An 18,170-nucleotide genomic window follows, 5' to 3' on the forward strand; every position below is an offset into this window, starting at 1 on the left:
AATAATAATAACAATAATAATAATAATAATATACAAATATTAAATGTAATTTTTAATGTTATCTATTTTTGATAATCTCGGGTTGCTATGGTCACACAGATTTGTTTATGCATTTGGCCACAGAGAAAAATATGTCCTAATGTTACTCTCAACATAAAGAAGTCGTGGCCACAACATAAGGATGTCCTCACCTGGACAAAATAATCTCGTGGCCACGACATAAAATATCACGTTACCACGAGTTAATATGATGTTCCCACCAGTTATTATGTCGTGGCCACGACAAAACTTTGTGAACCGAACTAGTCATCTTACGGGCACCGTATAGGGGCACCGTTCTTTGGGTATACATCGCCTATAATCTTGAATAGGCCTACCTATCAAATTTCTCTCGATTGCGTATTTGCCCTCCCACTTACATTAGGCGCGGAATCCTCAAACCGGTCATACGACGTGTGAGAAACACCCTCCTCGGCTGTATAGACAATGAGAATACAGAACAGAGACAAGAGTATACAGCAGACAGCGGTGCGAACACCTGACGAGACAGAGATAGAGAGAACATCTGCGCGTTATAAACTAGTATAATACATACTTTAATTTTTTATTTTTTATTAATTGTTCGTAAATTCGTGACGTATCACATGGAAAGTGTACTTTGCTAAGAATAAGCTGGCAAAATGTCTTCATTATATCAAACGCATCGGACTTGATAAAGATATATTAAATCCAATTCAGGCTTAACAAGGTAAATATATAACTTCATCTATATTATTTTTAGTAGTATACAAATTATATATGTACTGCATATTTATTACTTTTGTAGGTGATATAATAAATTGAATATCTGAGATTCAGTTAGCTATAAGTCAATAATGAAATATAGGTGTATATTACGTCAAAAAGGCAATTCAGTGAGGAATGTATTCTGAACAGTTATAGACAAGGTTTACTAAGACAAGTAGTGAGAAAAAACTTTAAATCAGCAGTCTTTTTATTATTTTTGTGTATAAATACTTTTTGTTTGTTATTTTATTACATTTATCACCATTATTATTATTCTTATTATTCTTATTATTATATTAACCTTTATATAAATAAAAAATTACATTATAATAAAAATATATAATTGTTTGTGCAATAAGACGTACCATTTCATATAATGCTTTAAGGTGGTCAAACTGTTTTATTGTATTTATTTAGTTAGCTTTTGTAGCATGTTATCTGGTTTGTACAGGTATATTAACTTGGTCAAGTATAACAAAGCTGATCTCAGGCCAGCAAGCTGAGAGTCCGGCTTATCATCCATGTAGATCAGCTGGAAGCAGCTACTGGCCATAAATGACCATCAGAAGGGTAGCAGTAACCTTGTGTCTGTGCTGTGTAAAAGCTACTGTCCTACACTTTCTCACAGGCTAAGTGACTAAAACAAACCATCACAAAAAATTATATTTGCAACAATACATGCTTACAGGTTGTTGACTTCAGTAGAGGCTGCTGTTAAAGATCAGCATTCTCATTTGACAGTGGGTGTAAGATTGTAATAAAATGTCCACTGAAAGATTGTTGTGAGAACCCAAGTGTGGTTTTATTATATCCCAAAAGGGAGCAGATAAACAATACACACAACATACATGGCTTGCTGGCTTGATTTGACTATATAAAACAAGAACATAGACATGGACACAACTTACTACATTACAGGCAACAAAGCTAGACAACTGATAATGACAAATCTAAAACCAGTATTACAAAGATGTACACAATGAAGGGGCGGTCACACTGCACTTTTAGTTCCGTTGACTTCCATTCATAGGCACATGAATGCGTCAGACCGGAAGCGTAAGTTCATGTGAAAATTTTTGCATTTCGCTGCATTCCAAATTTCCAGTTTGGTGAACTCTGACCTGCGATATGATATGAAGACGTGGGACCAGTAGGTATCTATACGTCACAGTGTGACCTCTCTGTACAGAAATTCAAAAACGGAGGAAGCACTAATTTTTGCCGTAGCACAGCGTCCTATTTTATATAACACATCTTTTAAATATTATAAAAATAAAATAAAAAAAGAAGCTGCAGTGTCCATTGAAACAGGAACTTATGGTACACTTGAATGCGGACACATTTTATAAAAAAATTTTTATTGCTTAGTGTGCATATATTTACATATAGAGAGAGACACAGATACATTTTTAACTAGTAAAATAACGCATTACTTTTAAATTTACAAGATAATATCTGAGTTACTTTTTCAAAAAAGTAACGGCAGTTACTTTGTTTTCCCTTTTATTGACTGACAAGTCTCCTGTCCACATATTGGGAGAAATTGGAAGTACAGAGGCGTTGTGTGCACTATGTGAACATGATGTAGTTCTAGACGTGAATGTGCATTAATTCATCCCAATCACAAAAAAGAAAAAAACATTTAGTAGCTATTCATCAAAATTAATGAAAACAGTGAAATGCAAACTCGGAATATGATGCAGACCTAATAATTAAATATGTTAAACAACATAAATGTATCTAATCTCATTTTATTAACAAATGTCTTTGCTGCTGACCTTTGATGATCCAGTTTAACCATACTAATAAGCAAAAATGACTTTAGATAAACTAACAATTGTGCTTCATTTTCTTTTTTTTGCTGAACAGTGTTGAACCTTCTTCTCCTGTGTTCAGCCTGAGGTTTATGCATTACACTTTATGGTGTGAAAGGGCTTTTACATTTGCTATAAATAGAACTTCCTATATTAAAAACAATCACAATTACAAAAGTAATGCAAAAGTAATATAACGCATTACGTTTAGGTAGTAACGCAATATTGTAATGCATTACTTTTAAAAGTAACTTTCCGCAACACTGGAAGTAACATCTCATTTTCGAAGGGGTCCCAGAACACATAGAGAATACATTACAAAAAAACAACACTTGAAACAAACAAAACAAGAAAAAAAAAGTATTTCAAAGGTGCCATAGAGTGGAAAACTGTATTTACATTGGCATAGTTGAACAATAACAGTTGAAAACGACATAACGTGAGCCTCAAGCACCAATGTTTCCCCCTTATGCATTCTAATAAAATAACGCAAGCCACTAAAGGGACATGGTAAGCTGCTTGCTAGAGGTAGCCTGTTACATTACTGTACATAAGATTTCACTAATAGCAGTTCCTTGATGCCCGTATTTTATATACAGTATAATTACCCATTGATGAAACTTCCAAAAAAGGTAAAAACAGACCATTTCATTCTAAGGACAAATACTTGGGTTGTAACTGGACATGTAAAACCATTTCTGGGGATTTTTTGTATGTGCCTAAGCCACATACCTTCTTTGTAGATATCAGAGAACAATTTAAACCTTTAAACAGATGAGCAGCTCACTCCCCTAATCTTCCACTTACAGTCTACAACTGGATTAAAAAAAACATACATTTTAGTGCGATGATGAAAATAGAAATGTACTTGCACCCTTCAAAATGACAGAAATAAAAAAATAAATTAGTAAATACATAAAGTGAACTAAATTGATATACATTAGTATATAAGCCTTGATTAAAAACATAAGCAAGTTGTTTTCAGATGAGAAAAAAAGGTTAGTCTTTAAAAGATGATCTAAGAGAAAGAAGGAGATTATTTCAGTCAGATGAAGCTTTGTATTGAAATTACCTGCGGCCAATTTCAATAAAGATTCTAGGGACACAGAAAAAAGGATGCTGCATATTTCACAGGAGATAGGAGGATGGAAACAGAACCAAAAATGGGTTTAAATAGGAGGGACAATTAAAATTAATGGATTTAAAAAGAAACTGGAACCAGTGATATTGCCTTCGGCAGTTTGGTTGACATCTCAAACAAACATACATACATTTTATTTACTATGACATTTTCAATTAAAATTTTTTCAGAATGATAAATACCGTTGTGGTAACTATTAATGAATCTGAATTTTACTCTTGTCTTTCATTTATATCAGCCTTCTCCTCTGATGGCATCCTTCTTACAACAGCTAAGACTTCTTCTCTGGAAAAATGGTCTGAGTGTCATCCGGCAGCCAGTGAGTAAACCAGTAAACTTGTACCTGTATCCTGAATAACTTGAATAACAACATTAAAAACCCAATGCCCAGATTCTGTGGAGCTCTGTAGGTTCAGGATTCCTGCCTACATATAACCATACAGACTCCACATAACATATTTTCATACTGAATTTTAAAATGTAAAAACAACTACTGCACACCTTTGGTTAGCTGATTTGGTTGCATTATTGCAAATTAAGTTAACACACCATGGCACTGTTTCTAAACTTATCTTTGCTTTATCATTAGATTAGCTGTACATTATCGCTTTAATATTCTCTGTGTCCTTAAATCTTTAATCAATAAGGTCTTCTATATATATATATATATATATATATATATATATATATACATATCTTATGATACAATCAGATTGTTTTACATAAATACAGTAATATTAAAAAAATTTAGCAAAATTTTAGCTATATTTGTAACCATACATATATATTGTTCCCATACTAGGATTAATAACCATGTACAATATAACCAACAGAAAAACCTGACCACAAATCTTTGTTGATTTTTTTCAGGCCTGGTCGCTGGCTCTCCTTGTCTGGCCACTTGTGATCTTTATTATCTTGGCGATCACCCGTTCACAGTTTCCTCCAAAACTCACAGACACATGTATGTACCACTGTTACACTATATTTAGACTGCAAAAGGAAGTCATCTAAGTATCTACGTTTGTTTTGATCCAAATGGCGTGACACTGACTGAAGGCATTCTGCATTGGTTAGAGATGGTGTAAACATAAAGATTGTGGCTTCAATCCTGAGAAGGTTTTAGTCAGAAGCTGTTGAGTTCACAATCCTGCTCTATTAGTGTTATGCCCATGAGCAAAATACTTATTTTCATGTTATCCCGTTGGTACTGTCATTGCACTTAGTCTGCAGTACAGTGAAATATGTTTGCAAGGAACAGTAACATTGCTGATGGTCTGATTCATGTTTTGATGGAAATTCTTATGCAGCTGAACACATCTTACTTAATTTTCCTGGATTTCTTTAAAAGTATTTAAATGTGTGCAACAAGGTGCAGAGCTTAAGCAGGCTGATTATATATATATATATATATATATATATATATATATATATATATATATATATATATATATATATATATGTGTGTGTGTGTGTGTGTGTTTGTGTGTATATATATATATATATATAGAGAGAGAGAGAGAGAGAGAGAGAGAGAGAGAGAGAGAGAGAGAGAGAGAGAGAGAGAGAACATTTGACATTATACGCCATGTCGGGCTTGGGAATGTTCTAGACTAGTGTTTGCTATAGTGCATTATGGAAGGCCAGTCACTAATCTCCCTTCTTGTTATTCTTGTTTAATGTTTTACATTATCTGTATGCCTCCAGTTTTCTTTAAATATGATATGGGATTAACTTGTAAAAAGACCCATTCTGTGATTTTTAAAGGGGGGGTGAAATGCTATTTCATGCATACTGAGTTTTTTACACTGTTAAAGAGTTGGATTCCCATGCTAAACATGGACAAAGTTTCAAAAATTAAGTTGTACGTTTGAAGGAGTATTTCTGTTCCAAAAATACTCCTTCCGGTTTGTCACAAGTTTCGGAAAGTTTTTTTCGAGTATGGCTCTGTGTGACGTTAGATGGAGCGGAATTTGATTATATGGGTCCTGAGGCACTTCTCAGGAAGCGCGCGGACAACGAGCATTTCACCCCCCCTTTAAGCAATCTTTCTTCTGGCTGTCATTTGGGAGTTTTCTGTTATTTCACATCTCTCTCTTGAGGATTGGTTTCTTAGGCCTAGTCTTTCCCATAAGTAGCTCCCTTATGCATTGCACCATTCTGTGTAGGCAGACTTGTCTAATTGTATATTCATTCATAAAATCTCAAAACTAATTTGATAATGTTAGAAAACAAATGCTAAAGCTTCACAACTAACAAGGAACGTCCTCATAGCTTAGTTTCAGATGGTTCAGAAAACATTTAAAAGTAACTTTCCAACAATGTTTGCAAAATGATAAAACTGAATGTACCTTTAATGTTTCCTATTCACATATCCAAGAAAAAAATGCTTTAAAATGTTCCAAATATCAAGTTCAGTGAACATACATAAACTTTTATAATTTAACAGGAATATTATCAAAATATTTTTTGATAATGTTGTTGGTGTGTTTTTCTTTGATATGAGAGAGATGCATATGAGTAATATCACACGAGTAGCAGTGTGATTTGGCTGTATTTCAGCACAACTGTGATTCAGCCATCAGTGTCATCTATAGGAGCATTGCGTTAGCAGCGCAAGTTTGTTGGTTCAATTCCCAGGGGACACATGTTAAGTTAAAAACGGTTAGCCTGAATGCTCTTTAAGTCGCTTTGGATAAAAGCGTCTGATAAATGCATAATATATATATATATATATATATATCAGGTGGTTTTGTTAAAAATAGGCAAAGGAAGCAGTGCCTCCTCAAAAGTAAAAAATTAATAAATAAATAAATAAACATAAACAAAACCATTATTCTAAATGTATGGTGCCTGTTAAATGCCTAGTTTGGTTTACTTAGTTTTGTCGTGACTACGAAATAATAACTCATGGGAACGTGATAATATGCCGTGGCCACGAGATATTAATTTGTGGGAACGTCATATTAACTTGTGGGAACGTCATATTATGTCGTGGTCACGAGATCATTTTGTCGAAGTAACGACATCCTTATGTCTTGGCCTCGAGATGCTATGTTGAGGGAACAACATCCATTTCTCGTGGCCACGACTTCTTATGTTGAGGGAACTTCAATTTCGATCTCTTTACTTAACATTCTAAATACTTTTGTAAGTAATAGCATACTGTAAATGCTCAACATTAACATAAAATGTCATAATGTAAATGCATACATTTTATATGAATAAATAATATAATAAGTTCGTCATAAAAAAAAATATGAATGAATCCATCTCTGATAATCCCGGGTTGCTATGGTCACACAGGTTTATTTACGCATTAAACTAGTGGCCATGAGAAAAACTTGTCGTTCCCTCAACATAAGAAGTCGTGGCCACGAGAAATGAATGTTGTTCCCTCAACATAGCATCTCGAGGCCACGACATAAGGATGTAGTCACCTCGACAAAATGATCTCGTGGCCATGACATAATATGACGTTCCCACAAGTTAATATGACATTCCCACAAATCAATATCTAGTGGTCACGACATATTATCATGTTCCCATGAGTTATTATGCCGTGGCTATGATAAAACGAAGTAAACCGAACAAGTCACCTTACAGGCACCGTAAGAATTATAACATTATAACTCACTTTTCAAAATGAACATTTAAGCAGAGTAGATATCTTCACATTCTTTCAAATGGCCCACAAGATCCACTTTCCTGGAGAGCTTAGCTCTAACTCTAATTGTGTGGTGAGTTTAGTGGGGGGTAATTGTTGGTAAGTCATGTGAAAGCAGTCAATGCCTCTATCACTATATGATAGAATATGATGGATTATGTTCAGCTGTGATTGGTTCATGTGATAATTTCCACCTCTTATGTTTGTGCGCATTCCCAAATCAGTGTGAATTAACAATATAATGGCTTTAATGGGAAGACTATTTTAAAGACCTATTATGTCCCTTTTCACAAGATGTAAAATAATTCTCTGATGTCCCCAGAGTGTGTATGTGAAGTTTTAACTCAAAATACTAGCGTTTGCAAATAAACACTCAACACACAACATGCTGTGTACTCACTCAGGGTGGTTCTATGTTAAAATGGCAGCGTCTGTCAACTTTCGTGGGTGGGGTCTGTACTGAAAACAGTTTGTTGGGAGAAACTGCTTATTGTTTATGGGGATAAAAAAAAGGAGCGGGTGGATTTTTTTCATTATAAGGGTGGTTGTGTACACACACTGCCAACACGCATTTATATCCAAAAAACATTTGAAAGTGAAATTTGCTATAGGTCCTCCTTAAAAAAGTAAGTAAACAACTCAAATACTTAGATAACCACTTTGTTGTAAATTAGTCCCCACAGACTTTTTCCGTGCAAGTATGTTCACGTAGAGGTTTTCAAGGGCCAGCGTGAAAAAAATCCAGATTATTAGGGAGCGCTAAGCAGTGTATGATTCATACATACTCAAAGCCGGAGAGAAATTTCAAAACCACCTCATAGAAGTAATAACTTATGAGGTGCCAGGAAAGCCCTAATATGGACAAAAATGGCACCCGGCTATCGCTGTAGCTAAGCTGAATAGAAAGCAGAAATGTTTTGTTGAAAATGTGAATAAACACGATTGCGACAATATATGGTTTATATGTGTTTTTTCAAGTCATCTTCTGGTAATAAATAAGTACAATTTATGGATATTTTATGAATTTCACCAGCTTGGTTGGTAAATTTCACCAGCTTGGTGAAATTTAAAGTAAATCTCTGTTTCTGTGACCAGTATTTAAAGAACTTTGATGAATGTTGATCCGAAAAATTCTAACTATTAAAAAGAATAGCTGAACATAAGTTCGCAAATAAAATCTATTGTTTAAATTTGTAAAATATAATATGTAATTGTTTTGGAATAAATGCAAAACGCTAACTTGCAAGTATGCAAGTATGTGTGTGTGTATATATATATATATATATATATATATATATATATATATATATATATATATATATATATAGGTTAGAAGAAAAGCAACTTTAAAGGAATTAGTTTGCTTAAAAGTTAATGTTTTCTATTAATATGAGGAGAATATTTTTGGTTATGATAATCCCATCTGTTATTAAACATAAACGTATTAATGATTTTATATTTGCTTATGTTATTAATACTTTCTCTGTATATTTTAGGAAGTTGCTGATCAAATCATTTGAATACTTGTTCATAGTTCTTCTATGGTTTTGGTTCATTCAAACATTGTTTGCTGGACAAACATTGCATAAAATCAATAATCCTACAGTATGAAACCTTTTAGGTGGTCACGCTTAGTCTGAAGTAATGTACCTTTTAACTCAAAGCATTGTGCTTGTTTCAATGAAAGTCCTGTACCTTAAAACCAGACAGGAAAATCAAATATTCTCCCTCTCTGGGGAAAAAAAACCAACCCAGGTTGAGAAAACATGATTGAGATCTCAATTGTTTTTCCCCAGACAGCAAATAGATTAAGAATGAGCTGAGGTATTTTCTGGTCTGATTCTCTGATTTTTCTCCTGCAGTATTAATGTGTCTCTTCTTAGAGTTTCGGAGGACAAACAGTGCCGCCAAGTCTGCTCAGTTTTGCCAAGAGACTATAGTCTGCAATCAGATATGAAAAAATTAAATTTGAACATTTGGATTTCCAAAAATGTGGGATTTTCTGAACGACTCTACTGCATTTTTAATTATGTGAGCCACTTCAGCAGATCCTTTTCAGTATTTACTGGAATGTTTCTGAAGCAGAGAACAACAATATTTGTTATCTGTCAAAATGACAGAGAGCACTATGAAATATCACACAATGTTCCAGATGTAACATTTCCGCCTTCCAATCAGGTGCATCATGCATTTAAAGCAAGGGTATACATTCTCCTTCAGATTTTTGAACCTAATGGATTTAAATACTGCTTCCAAAAAACAAAAAAAAATAATATTTTTAAATTATATATTTTTAAGTATAATTAACCCTTTGAAGTGTACAATCACAAGTGTGATTGCAACGTTCAGTGTGTCACGTTATCAACAAAATATATGTTCTGCTTTATTATGTGATAATAATAATAATAATAATAAATAATAATAATTCTGTCTCCCTTACATTTGAAATCTCCTCTGTGGGAGTTTTTAGTGAGATATCAGCTCGGTGAAATTTAAAGTAAATCTCTGTTTTATTTGACCAGTATTTAAAGATCTATTATTTTGGAATAAATGCAAAACATTAGCTTACTGAGATTCATACTTGGCTTTAATAAATATATTGTGTATATATATTTATTGGTTAGAAGAAAAGAAACTTTAAAGGAACAGTTTGCCTAAAAGTTAATTTTCTTTATGAATATGAGTAGAATGTTTTTGGTTATGATGATAATCCCACCGGTTATTAAACTTAAATGTATTAATTAAACTTAATGGAACAGTCCTAGTCAATATTTTATCATGTTAATAATACCTCATCCGTATATTTTAGAAAGCTGCTGATCAGATCATGTGAATGCTTATCACACCCTAAGTAGATTATGCCATGTTTATTTTTTATCGTTCTCCATAGTTTCTCTAGGGTTTTAGTTCATTCAAGCACTGTTTGCTAGACAAACATTACATAATATCAATAATCCTACAGTATGAAACCTTTTACGCGGTCACGCTTAGTTTGTAGTAATGTACAGTACCACTTAACTCAAAAGATTGTGTTAGTTTCTATGAAAGTCCTGTACCATACCAGACATTTTTAGCCTTCTGTGAAAGTTGCTTTTATTGATCGACCAAACCCATTGTGGTCTATGCTAGATTAAAAGGACATAAAAAAAAACAAACTCTGATTCACAAACTGCACTGTCAAACACCGAGATAAAGTGCAGTGTCTGTGCTTATATACTTTAAATGTGTTTGCTTCTGTAAACTACAGAGTACAAGACTGAATTGATGCAGGATCTATAGGACTAATATTCTGGAATACCGATACTGTAGTAGTTATTACAGTGAAAGCTTATATTTATTAATTATTTATTATTATTATTATTTTTTTTTTCTTTTTCTTTTTGTTTGATGGTTAGGGAGTGAGTGAATAATGGGACATCACTGTACATCGTTTTTGCAGATGTTTATTTATAGACCAAACCTTATAAAGGATGCTGCTTTTAGTCCATGACTATTGGATTTGTGATCATTTATATACATCTATGTATACTAATGTACCTATACAAGTTGATTAATAAACTTATCACATATGTATGCATTTAAAATGTAGACTAGTCTTTCTCTTCCTAGAAAGCAGAACAAAATATCGATGTCTCATCTTACTCACATGGGCATATATAGACATTTTTGTCCAATCAAATGTCTCTTTTTAGAACGAGAACATGAACTTATACCATCTGCCGTTGACTAGCAAAGGCAAATCATGAATTGGATATATCCTGCTTAATGTCAAGAATGGTGTTCAACAATCCATGCCATGGGGTGTAAATGATAATGTACTCACCAGATTTGGAGAAATTTAGCATTACATCACTTGCTCACCAATGGATCCACTGCAGTGAACTGGTGCCGTCAGAATGAGAGTTCAAACAGCTGATTAAAACATCACAATTTTCTCTAAGTAATCCACATGACTGTTTAAAGTCGAAATGCCTGGATGGATATGTTCTTACAAAAATAGAGCTTTTCACCTCACAGGACAATAATCGATGGACTAGAGTTGTTTGGATTACTTGTGGATGATTGTGATGTTTTTATCAGTTGTTCGGACTCTCCTTCTAACACGTGGTGTAATGCTAAATTTCCCCAAATCTATTTAGATGAAGAAACAAACTCATGTACATCTTACATTCTACATTTGCAAATTTTAACTGAACTGTTCTTTTAACCCTAACAATAATAAAAAAACAACAACTCTGTACTGTTTCTTTCAGGCTATGTGGCACCTAGAAATCTTCCGAGTGCCGGGTTCTTCCCTTTCCTGCAGACACTCATGTGTAACACCGACAGTACATGCACCAACAAATCCTACCTAACAGAAGGACAGTCCAAATCGCACTGGTACACGCGTCATCGCCAACGGAGGGATGCTGAATCTCACAGGTAATGCACTGTGAAAAATAACATATTTCCAGAAACAGATTTTTCATGTTGCACCATATTCTCAGAAAGTCTGAGGTCTTTTTATAAATTATTTCTCCATATTGGGTGTATTATGGTGATCAGATGTGTACATTAATGGTGATATTTATGAGCTAGCACCCTGCTGTATGCCATGCGATGTCTAATAATGATGTCTCAGTACAAAATGACAATGGCCACACCTGTAAGTTGATGCGTCACTGATGAGATGATAATGGACCTCATGGCAAAACACTGCACCTCTTGTGACATTGCTGTAACCTTTGGCTTAGTCACTAATCATCAAGCTAAGAATTCTCTTATTTGATCAGCTGATCAGCATTTGGCTGTTGTATAGAGAAATGTTGACTAAACCTGTTTGTTCAAAGGTTCTTTAACTGCTGTGTGTATCATGTCTAGGTTGAGTCAACAATGGAACTTTCTGTATTCAAAACCTTTGCTGGGTCATTGTTGCTGAAGAATATTTGGTGAAGAAGCATGGATTTGTTTACATGCGGTTTTCCTTTACCACACAAAAAACACACACTGTATATGACTACTTATAAAGTGCTACTTAAAAATATTGTTGAAAATAAATTGCATGATTATTGGTAAAAACATTTTTTGTCTAAAGCACAGTGGTAGAAAACATTTAATTGTTTGAAGTTCGATAAATAAGATAATTTGCTTTATATTGATCTCTGTCATGATCTACCCATAGTTTTTTCCTTGTAAACACAAAAGGGGGAAATTTGTTAATATTTTCCCTTACATTCAGGTTAGCATTTTGTCCCCTTGCTCCAAGTAAAATTTTAATAATAGACTAACATATAAATAAACTAAAAGTTTTAAAAAAGTATTAATCACATTTTAAGAATTAAAAAAATATTTTTGGTGGAATAAAATAAAATAGATAACAGTGAAAGAGTAAATATTACATAAAATGTTGTTAATTTAGTTGGTTCATAGTTTAATGAAGTTCGAAGAAATGTAGAAAAGGCTTTAAGACACTATTTTGCTTTAACGTACATCCAAGAAGATTTCACTGAGTGTTTGAAAAATTTGATTCAGTTAAATAAGGGGGTGGCAGAAACTCCCAATGGCAACATCGCTTCTTTTCTACTTCCTTTTATTAATTAAATTTCTTTGTGCACTGTGAAGAAACTACCAGCTCATACTGTGTGGGAGGGTTTGAATTCACAGGAATTGTTTGTATAATCCTTCACCTAGTTATCATTAAATAATGCTCCATCCTTGACGTACGGTTAGGCTTGTGCAAAAATATCAGCATTTACATAATCATACATTACATGTCTATGTTTGAACTGTTATATAATGTATTTTTAGACTATATAAACATATATTTTAGTAACAAAACTTTAGCTTGTCCTTTGACAAAAGTTTCATTATAGTTATAGTTATTATACTCCTTGCATTCCCATGGCCCTCTTTATATTTCAGTTTACCAACCCTGCTTCATGGATTCCCTCCACTGGCCCATCTACAGAAGGGAGGACTGGTTCACTCAATCCTGAAAAGGGATGCATCAAATCAAGAGCTCCTAGAGCTATGGGACAGGATGCTCAGTATGTACATTTTCATCGGTCTTTTAAAACAAAGCTATTATCAGGGTTAAAGAATTGATAAATGAACCAGTTTCTGTTTTTACATGTTATTTATTATTATTATTATTATTTTAGATTCCAGCTTTCAAAACATGCCCAATGTGACTTCAGTCATGCACACTTTTAACAACACTGCACTTGTTGATCAGGTTAGTGATGAGTGTTTTCCGTATTATTGACATATCCATGTTTTTGTGTATGTGTATGTATACACCAGATTGATTTTATTTTATTTTTAGGAGATAATATACAAAAGGTGAATTATTATATATTTTTTTTCAAAATATCTTCATGTAATTTTTTTGTTTTTGTTTTTGGTAATAGTCACTAGTCATTGTTTGTTGTGTATTCTTTGTAATGGTCCATTAAAAATACATTTTTATCATTTGAATGTATATTTTAAGCGATATGGCTACTTAAAGGGATAGTTCATTCAAAACGATGTCATCATTTACTCACCCGTATGTTGTTTGCAAACCTGCAACCAAACAGTTGCTGGTAGCCATTGACTCTCACGGTATTTGTTTCCATACTATGTAAATCAGTGGCTACTAGCGACTGGTTCAATACCAACATTCTTCAAAATATCAATATTCTTCAATGTCCAGTTACTTACATAATTAATTGTTTTCTTTGTTGTAGACAATGGAGTCAGTTTGGGAATCTGTGAATGTCTTGAAAAAATCAATTTGCAGCTTCTCCATGACTGCCATCAACACATCAGCCAGTTCACAGAATCTCTTTACAAAGGGCTCAATAAACTTCTGCAGCTCCAATGACACTGTTCTGGAAGCATCCTTACTCACCCTGAACCAGGTGGGATCAGACCACCCACACCGTTCATAATCTTTCAGTCTAGTTACATTATGCCTACAAATGTCGAAGACATCAAATGAGTTATTAGACATCCCTATGATGTTCATCTGTTTACTTGTGTGGGTCGCCAGGTGCTGACAGAAATGCTGCTCAGTAACCCGACAGAAGTATTGGGATCGATTGGAGGCACTGTGGTGGTCCTAGACATGCTTCAACAGGAGACGTCAGTGTGGGACTTCCTGCTTGGCCTGCCTGATCTCTTCTTGAAGCCCAAAGATCAAGAGATATTAAATGTTGGAGCAGGGGAATTGGAAAATCTTAACAAGTGAGTGTTGAGAATTTGTTTAAATAAAAATTGCTCACATACGCTGCCTTTGAAATGTTTAGGGTCAGTTAATAATTCAAATTCAGTCTGATGAGTATGTTCACAACAGTATACCTTCCCATTATGTGTGTCTTACATGTTTATATTGTTAGTGTTTAATGACTGTCTAAAATAATCTCAGCCTCTCTTATTTGCTTTTAGTACCTTGACCTTTCTTCAGAGGACTTTTCCTCAGGCCAACATCTCTACTGATGTCACAAACCCAGTCATCACTAAAGTCATTGGCTTTCTCAACTACATGAGTGGTTGGAAAGGGAGAGGTGTGTTGAAAATGAATGGTTTGAAGTATGAATGTTTTGTGATTGGTATTTATATATATTATTGTATAGTATATATATATATATATATATATATATATATATATATATATATATATATATATATATATATATATATATATATATATATATATATTATTGGTTCATAAAAGTGAGTCACGCACATTTTTCATCTAACTGTGTAAAGTGACCTTGGGCTTTGGAAAGCCTAAATAAATATTTGTACCAGATAGCACAATTTTGATGAAATGTCACTATAGTGCCTCTGGACATGCTGAATTTGTCAGATGAGATTTTTTTTTCCCATTAGGTAAGGATAAATGTTTTATGGTTACTACCATTGCACTTGAGTAAGGTTTATAACCCCAGGTTGCTGGCTGCCAGGTTGCTTACTATCTTAGTAGAGATGTTGATTATTATGGGATTTAGAGTCTATTGTCAAAACCAGTCCAGACCATGTGCACCACACCCTGTCTTATAAAAGGTGAGGATCCTACTTGGCAAGGTGAAAAATTATGATCACATGTCATTTGCAGCCTGTTCTTAGACAAAAGTGTATTTTATTATTTGAGTACCTAAAAACCGTAGGGCATAATTTTTTTCATTGTTAAAGTTCTTGTTTGATCCCTGTTTAATATGTACCGATATGCATATGCAAGCCATTCATAGATTGCTTTCATCTAGTCGTATGAGTTTAAGGCAGGGCTATCTGTTTTTTTGACAATTAGGAAGAAGGGGGAGTGTTCATGTAACCAGTTTGAAAACAGTAATTTTTAAAAAATCTATTTGTGATGATACTGACACAGAAATTATACACTTCAGATTTAACTAACACTGTGGTGTTTTGACCAGCATATTCCCCAAAATGTGCATAGATATTAAACTTTCAAGTGCTTTAGAATGCCATCTGCCAGCCAACATAGTCACAGAAGAGCTCTCGTATTGGTCAAAAGTGCATTCATACTTTTCTCTTGTTTTAAATAGATGTGTATTTCAAATTGAGTGATGTCATGACCCCAAGCAGCATTGTTCTGTACAGCTCAGAAGTGAAGGACCTTATCAACCAAATAAAGATTCCTCTCGATCAGGTAGGCCTCTCATTGCTGCTCAGTGCAGGTTCCTTGTTCAGAATATGAGTATTCATTAAACTATGTGTACAAAGCCAAAAGCTCCATAGACTTTGAGGAAAAAAACACTTTTTCAACTTTTAAATGATGTGTAATTTGTCCACAAACTAGATCAAATTGTGCATATGCATGCATCAAAAGAGACATATTATTATTCCTATTATAATTATTTGAATCACCATGGAAATCACCAGTGCCACATTCACCACATCTTAAGTTATGTGTTGTTTAATATTATTCTGTGGTTGAAATCACATCGATTGAATGAACTAACGAATTTAGAAATACAATATGATTAGAAATTATCAAAAGTTGTATTTAGTAATTCTTTATTAATTTTGTATTAAAGCTGATTTCAGTAGAATTTTGTATTAGCGTGTTGCTAATTTAATGACATGATACTCTAACATGAAACTCTTGATTGATATGCTTAGTTAATGAAGGACTTCAATTGCATAAATTGACAAAGTGACAGCTTAACTAGCAATGGCGAACAATAAAAATACTTTTCACCAAAGATATTTAGGAAAATTTTTCACATGGGGATTGCCTGCCATATAATGCCCTAATGTTGCTTACACAGGCTAGGTTTTCAGAGAATTAGCTCATTTGTTTTACGGTATATTGTTAGAAGATTAGGAGTTTATATAAACAAACACAAATCATTCACACACAATCATTCAAACTCACGCATATTTTGACCTTCTCAGATTCAAGTGCTGTTCAGCGAGGCAAACTTTCGTACCTTTTTATGCAACCAAAACATCAACGCCTCCTATTGTTGGAGTTGGGAAGCGAGCCAGATATTTGAAGGGGTAAATACGTGGAAAGTTGCTGAACAGGTAAATTTTTCATACAGTATATTGGTATGTACAAATATCTGCTTCTCTATGTTCAGAAGTAAGCCATATTAAATAACACTTCCAAACTTTACTAACCTATTTTGTGGTTGAGAGGGTGAGAAACTCTCATTTACGCTTCCTCCTATTTACTTGCTGCACATTGCCTAGGAAACAGCTCAGTCTAAACACAAGACAGCATGCTAGCTGCACTCACACTGATTGAAAAAAAAAGCATGTATAATCAGCAGCCCTCAGGGAACGCCAATTAGATATTCCCCTGACACAGAGGAAACTCCACAACAATATCCAATCACCATGATTTTGCATTTAGAAGCCATGCATCATGTGAAAAATACAATGCACAGTAATTGGTAGGACTGTCACAGTGACCACTACATACAAATATTACATGCTATATTTGGAACAAACCCACATGCATACGTCGTTTACTCCTCATTACATTTAAATAATGAATGCTGTTTTAATATTGTAAATTCCCATACCAGTAACATCTTCATGTTTCATCCTTACAGGTACTGTTGGCTTGGAGTCAGACCTCTGCATCAGCTGACCTGGCCTTCACTAAAGAGGTGTTCGGCAGCTTCCTGGGCCTAGTGTCTCCATCGAGCCTGGATGCTGTTCTCAAACATAGCAGGTCCCAGCGCAGCAGTGATGCTCAGCCACAGAGCCTGGCGGAACAATTGTATGTCAACCCAGGCTACTTTGCATCTGTTTAGATGGAATTTTATGCAGTAAATCAGATCAGCCAAATCTGGTTTGATTATTCCATGTGAAAGGTGGCTCTGTGCCATAGATACCATAGAGTTTACTTCCAGGATGTAGGTTGTTTTTAACTTTGGTAGGAGGATTTTTAAATTAATCAAACCAATGTTTAACAAGTAAATTTGTTTGGTCCACTACCTTTTGTATGAAAATGGATTAATATATAAATATAAACCAGGCTGGTCCATGTGACATCTGCATGAACAAAAGAACCTGTTATTAAAGTTGTTAAACCTGAAATCCCTCTTTATCATTTTCTCCTGTCAGGATCTTTGGATTAAGCAATTCAGCATTTGATTTTCTACAAGGCATGCCTGGCTGGGAATACATTCAGACTTTTATGATGGCTGGCCATTCATCAATGCAGGTGGCAAGAGTTGCAATTGAAGTCCAGCTACGTATGTATCATCAGCATGTGCAGAGAATTACACTATGCAAGCAGTTTCCAATGCTTGACACACTGATT

At 34.2% G+C, this 18,170-nt stretch overlaps 1 protein-coding gene across 1 annotated transcript in view; it reads left to right on the forward strand.

Moving 5' to 3' along the window:
* Nucleotides 1-592: 592 nt before the first annotated feature.
* LOC113053805 (uncharacterized) overlaps nt 593-18,170 on the forward strand; it is a 65,805-nt gene continuing 48,227 nt past the window's right edge. The window contains exons 1-13 of the mRNA XM_026219055.1: nt 593-748; nt 3,980-4,060; nt 4,612-4,705; nt 11,662-11,830; nt 13,310-13,434; nt 13,549-13,622; nt 14,116-14,289; nt 14,421-14,614; nt 14,816-14,934; nt 15,937-16,040; nt 16,790-16,921; nt 17,455-17,624; nt 17,972-18,102. Coding sequence (XP_026074840.1) covers nt 3,992-4,060; nt 4,612-4,705; nt 11,662-11,830; nt 13,310-13,434; nt 13,549-13,622; nt 14,116-14,289; nt 14,421-14,614; nt 14,816-14,934; nt 15,937-16,040; nt 16,790-16,921; nt 17,455-17,624; nt 17,972-18,102 — 1,555 coding nt within the window. The 5' untranslated portion in view covers nt 593-748; nt 3,980-3,991. The remainder of the gene's footprint in view (nt 749-3,979; nt 4,061-4,611; nt 4,706-11,661; nt 11,831-13,309; nt 13,435-13,548; nt 13,623-14,115; nt 14,290-14,420; nt 14,615-14,815; nt 14,935-15,936; nt 16,041-16,789; nt 16,922-17,454; nt 17,625-17,971; nt 18,103-18,170) is intronic.

The sequence above is a fragment of the Carassius auratus genome, chromosome 34 (assembly GCF_003368295.1).
Source record: "Carassius auratus strain Wakin chromosome 34, ASM336829v1, whole genome shotgun sequence".
Taxonomy (NCBI): Eukaryota; Metazoa; Chordata; class Actinopteri; order Cypriniformes; family Cyprinidae; genus Carassius; species Carassius auratus.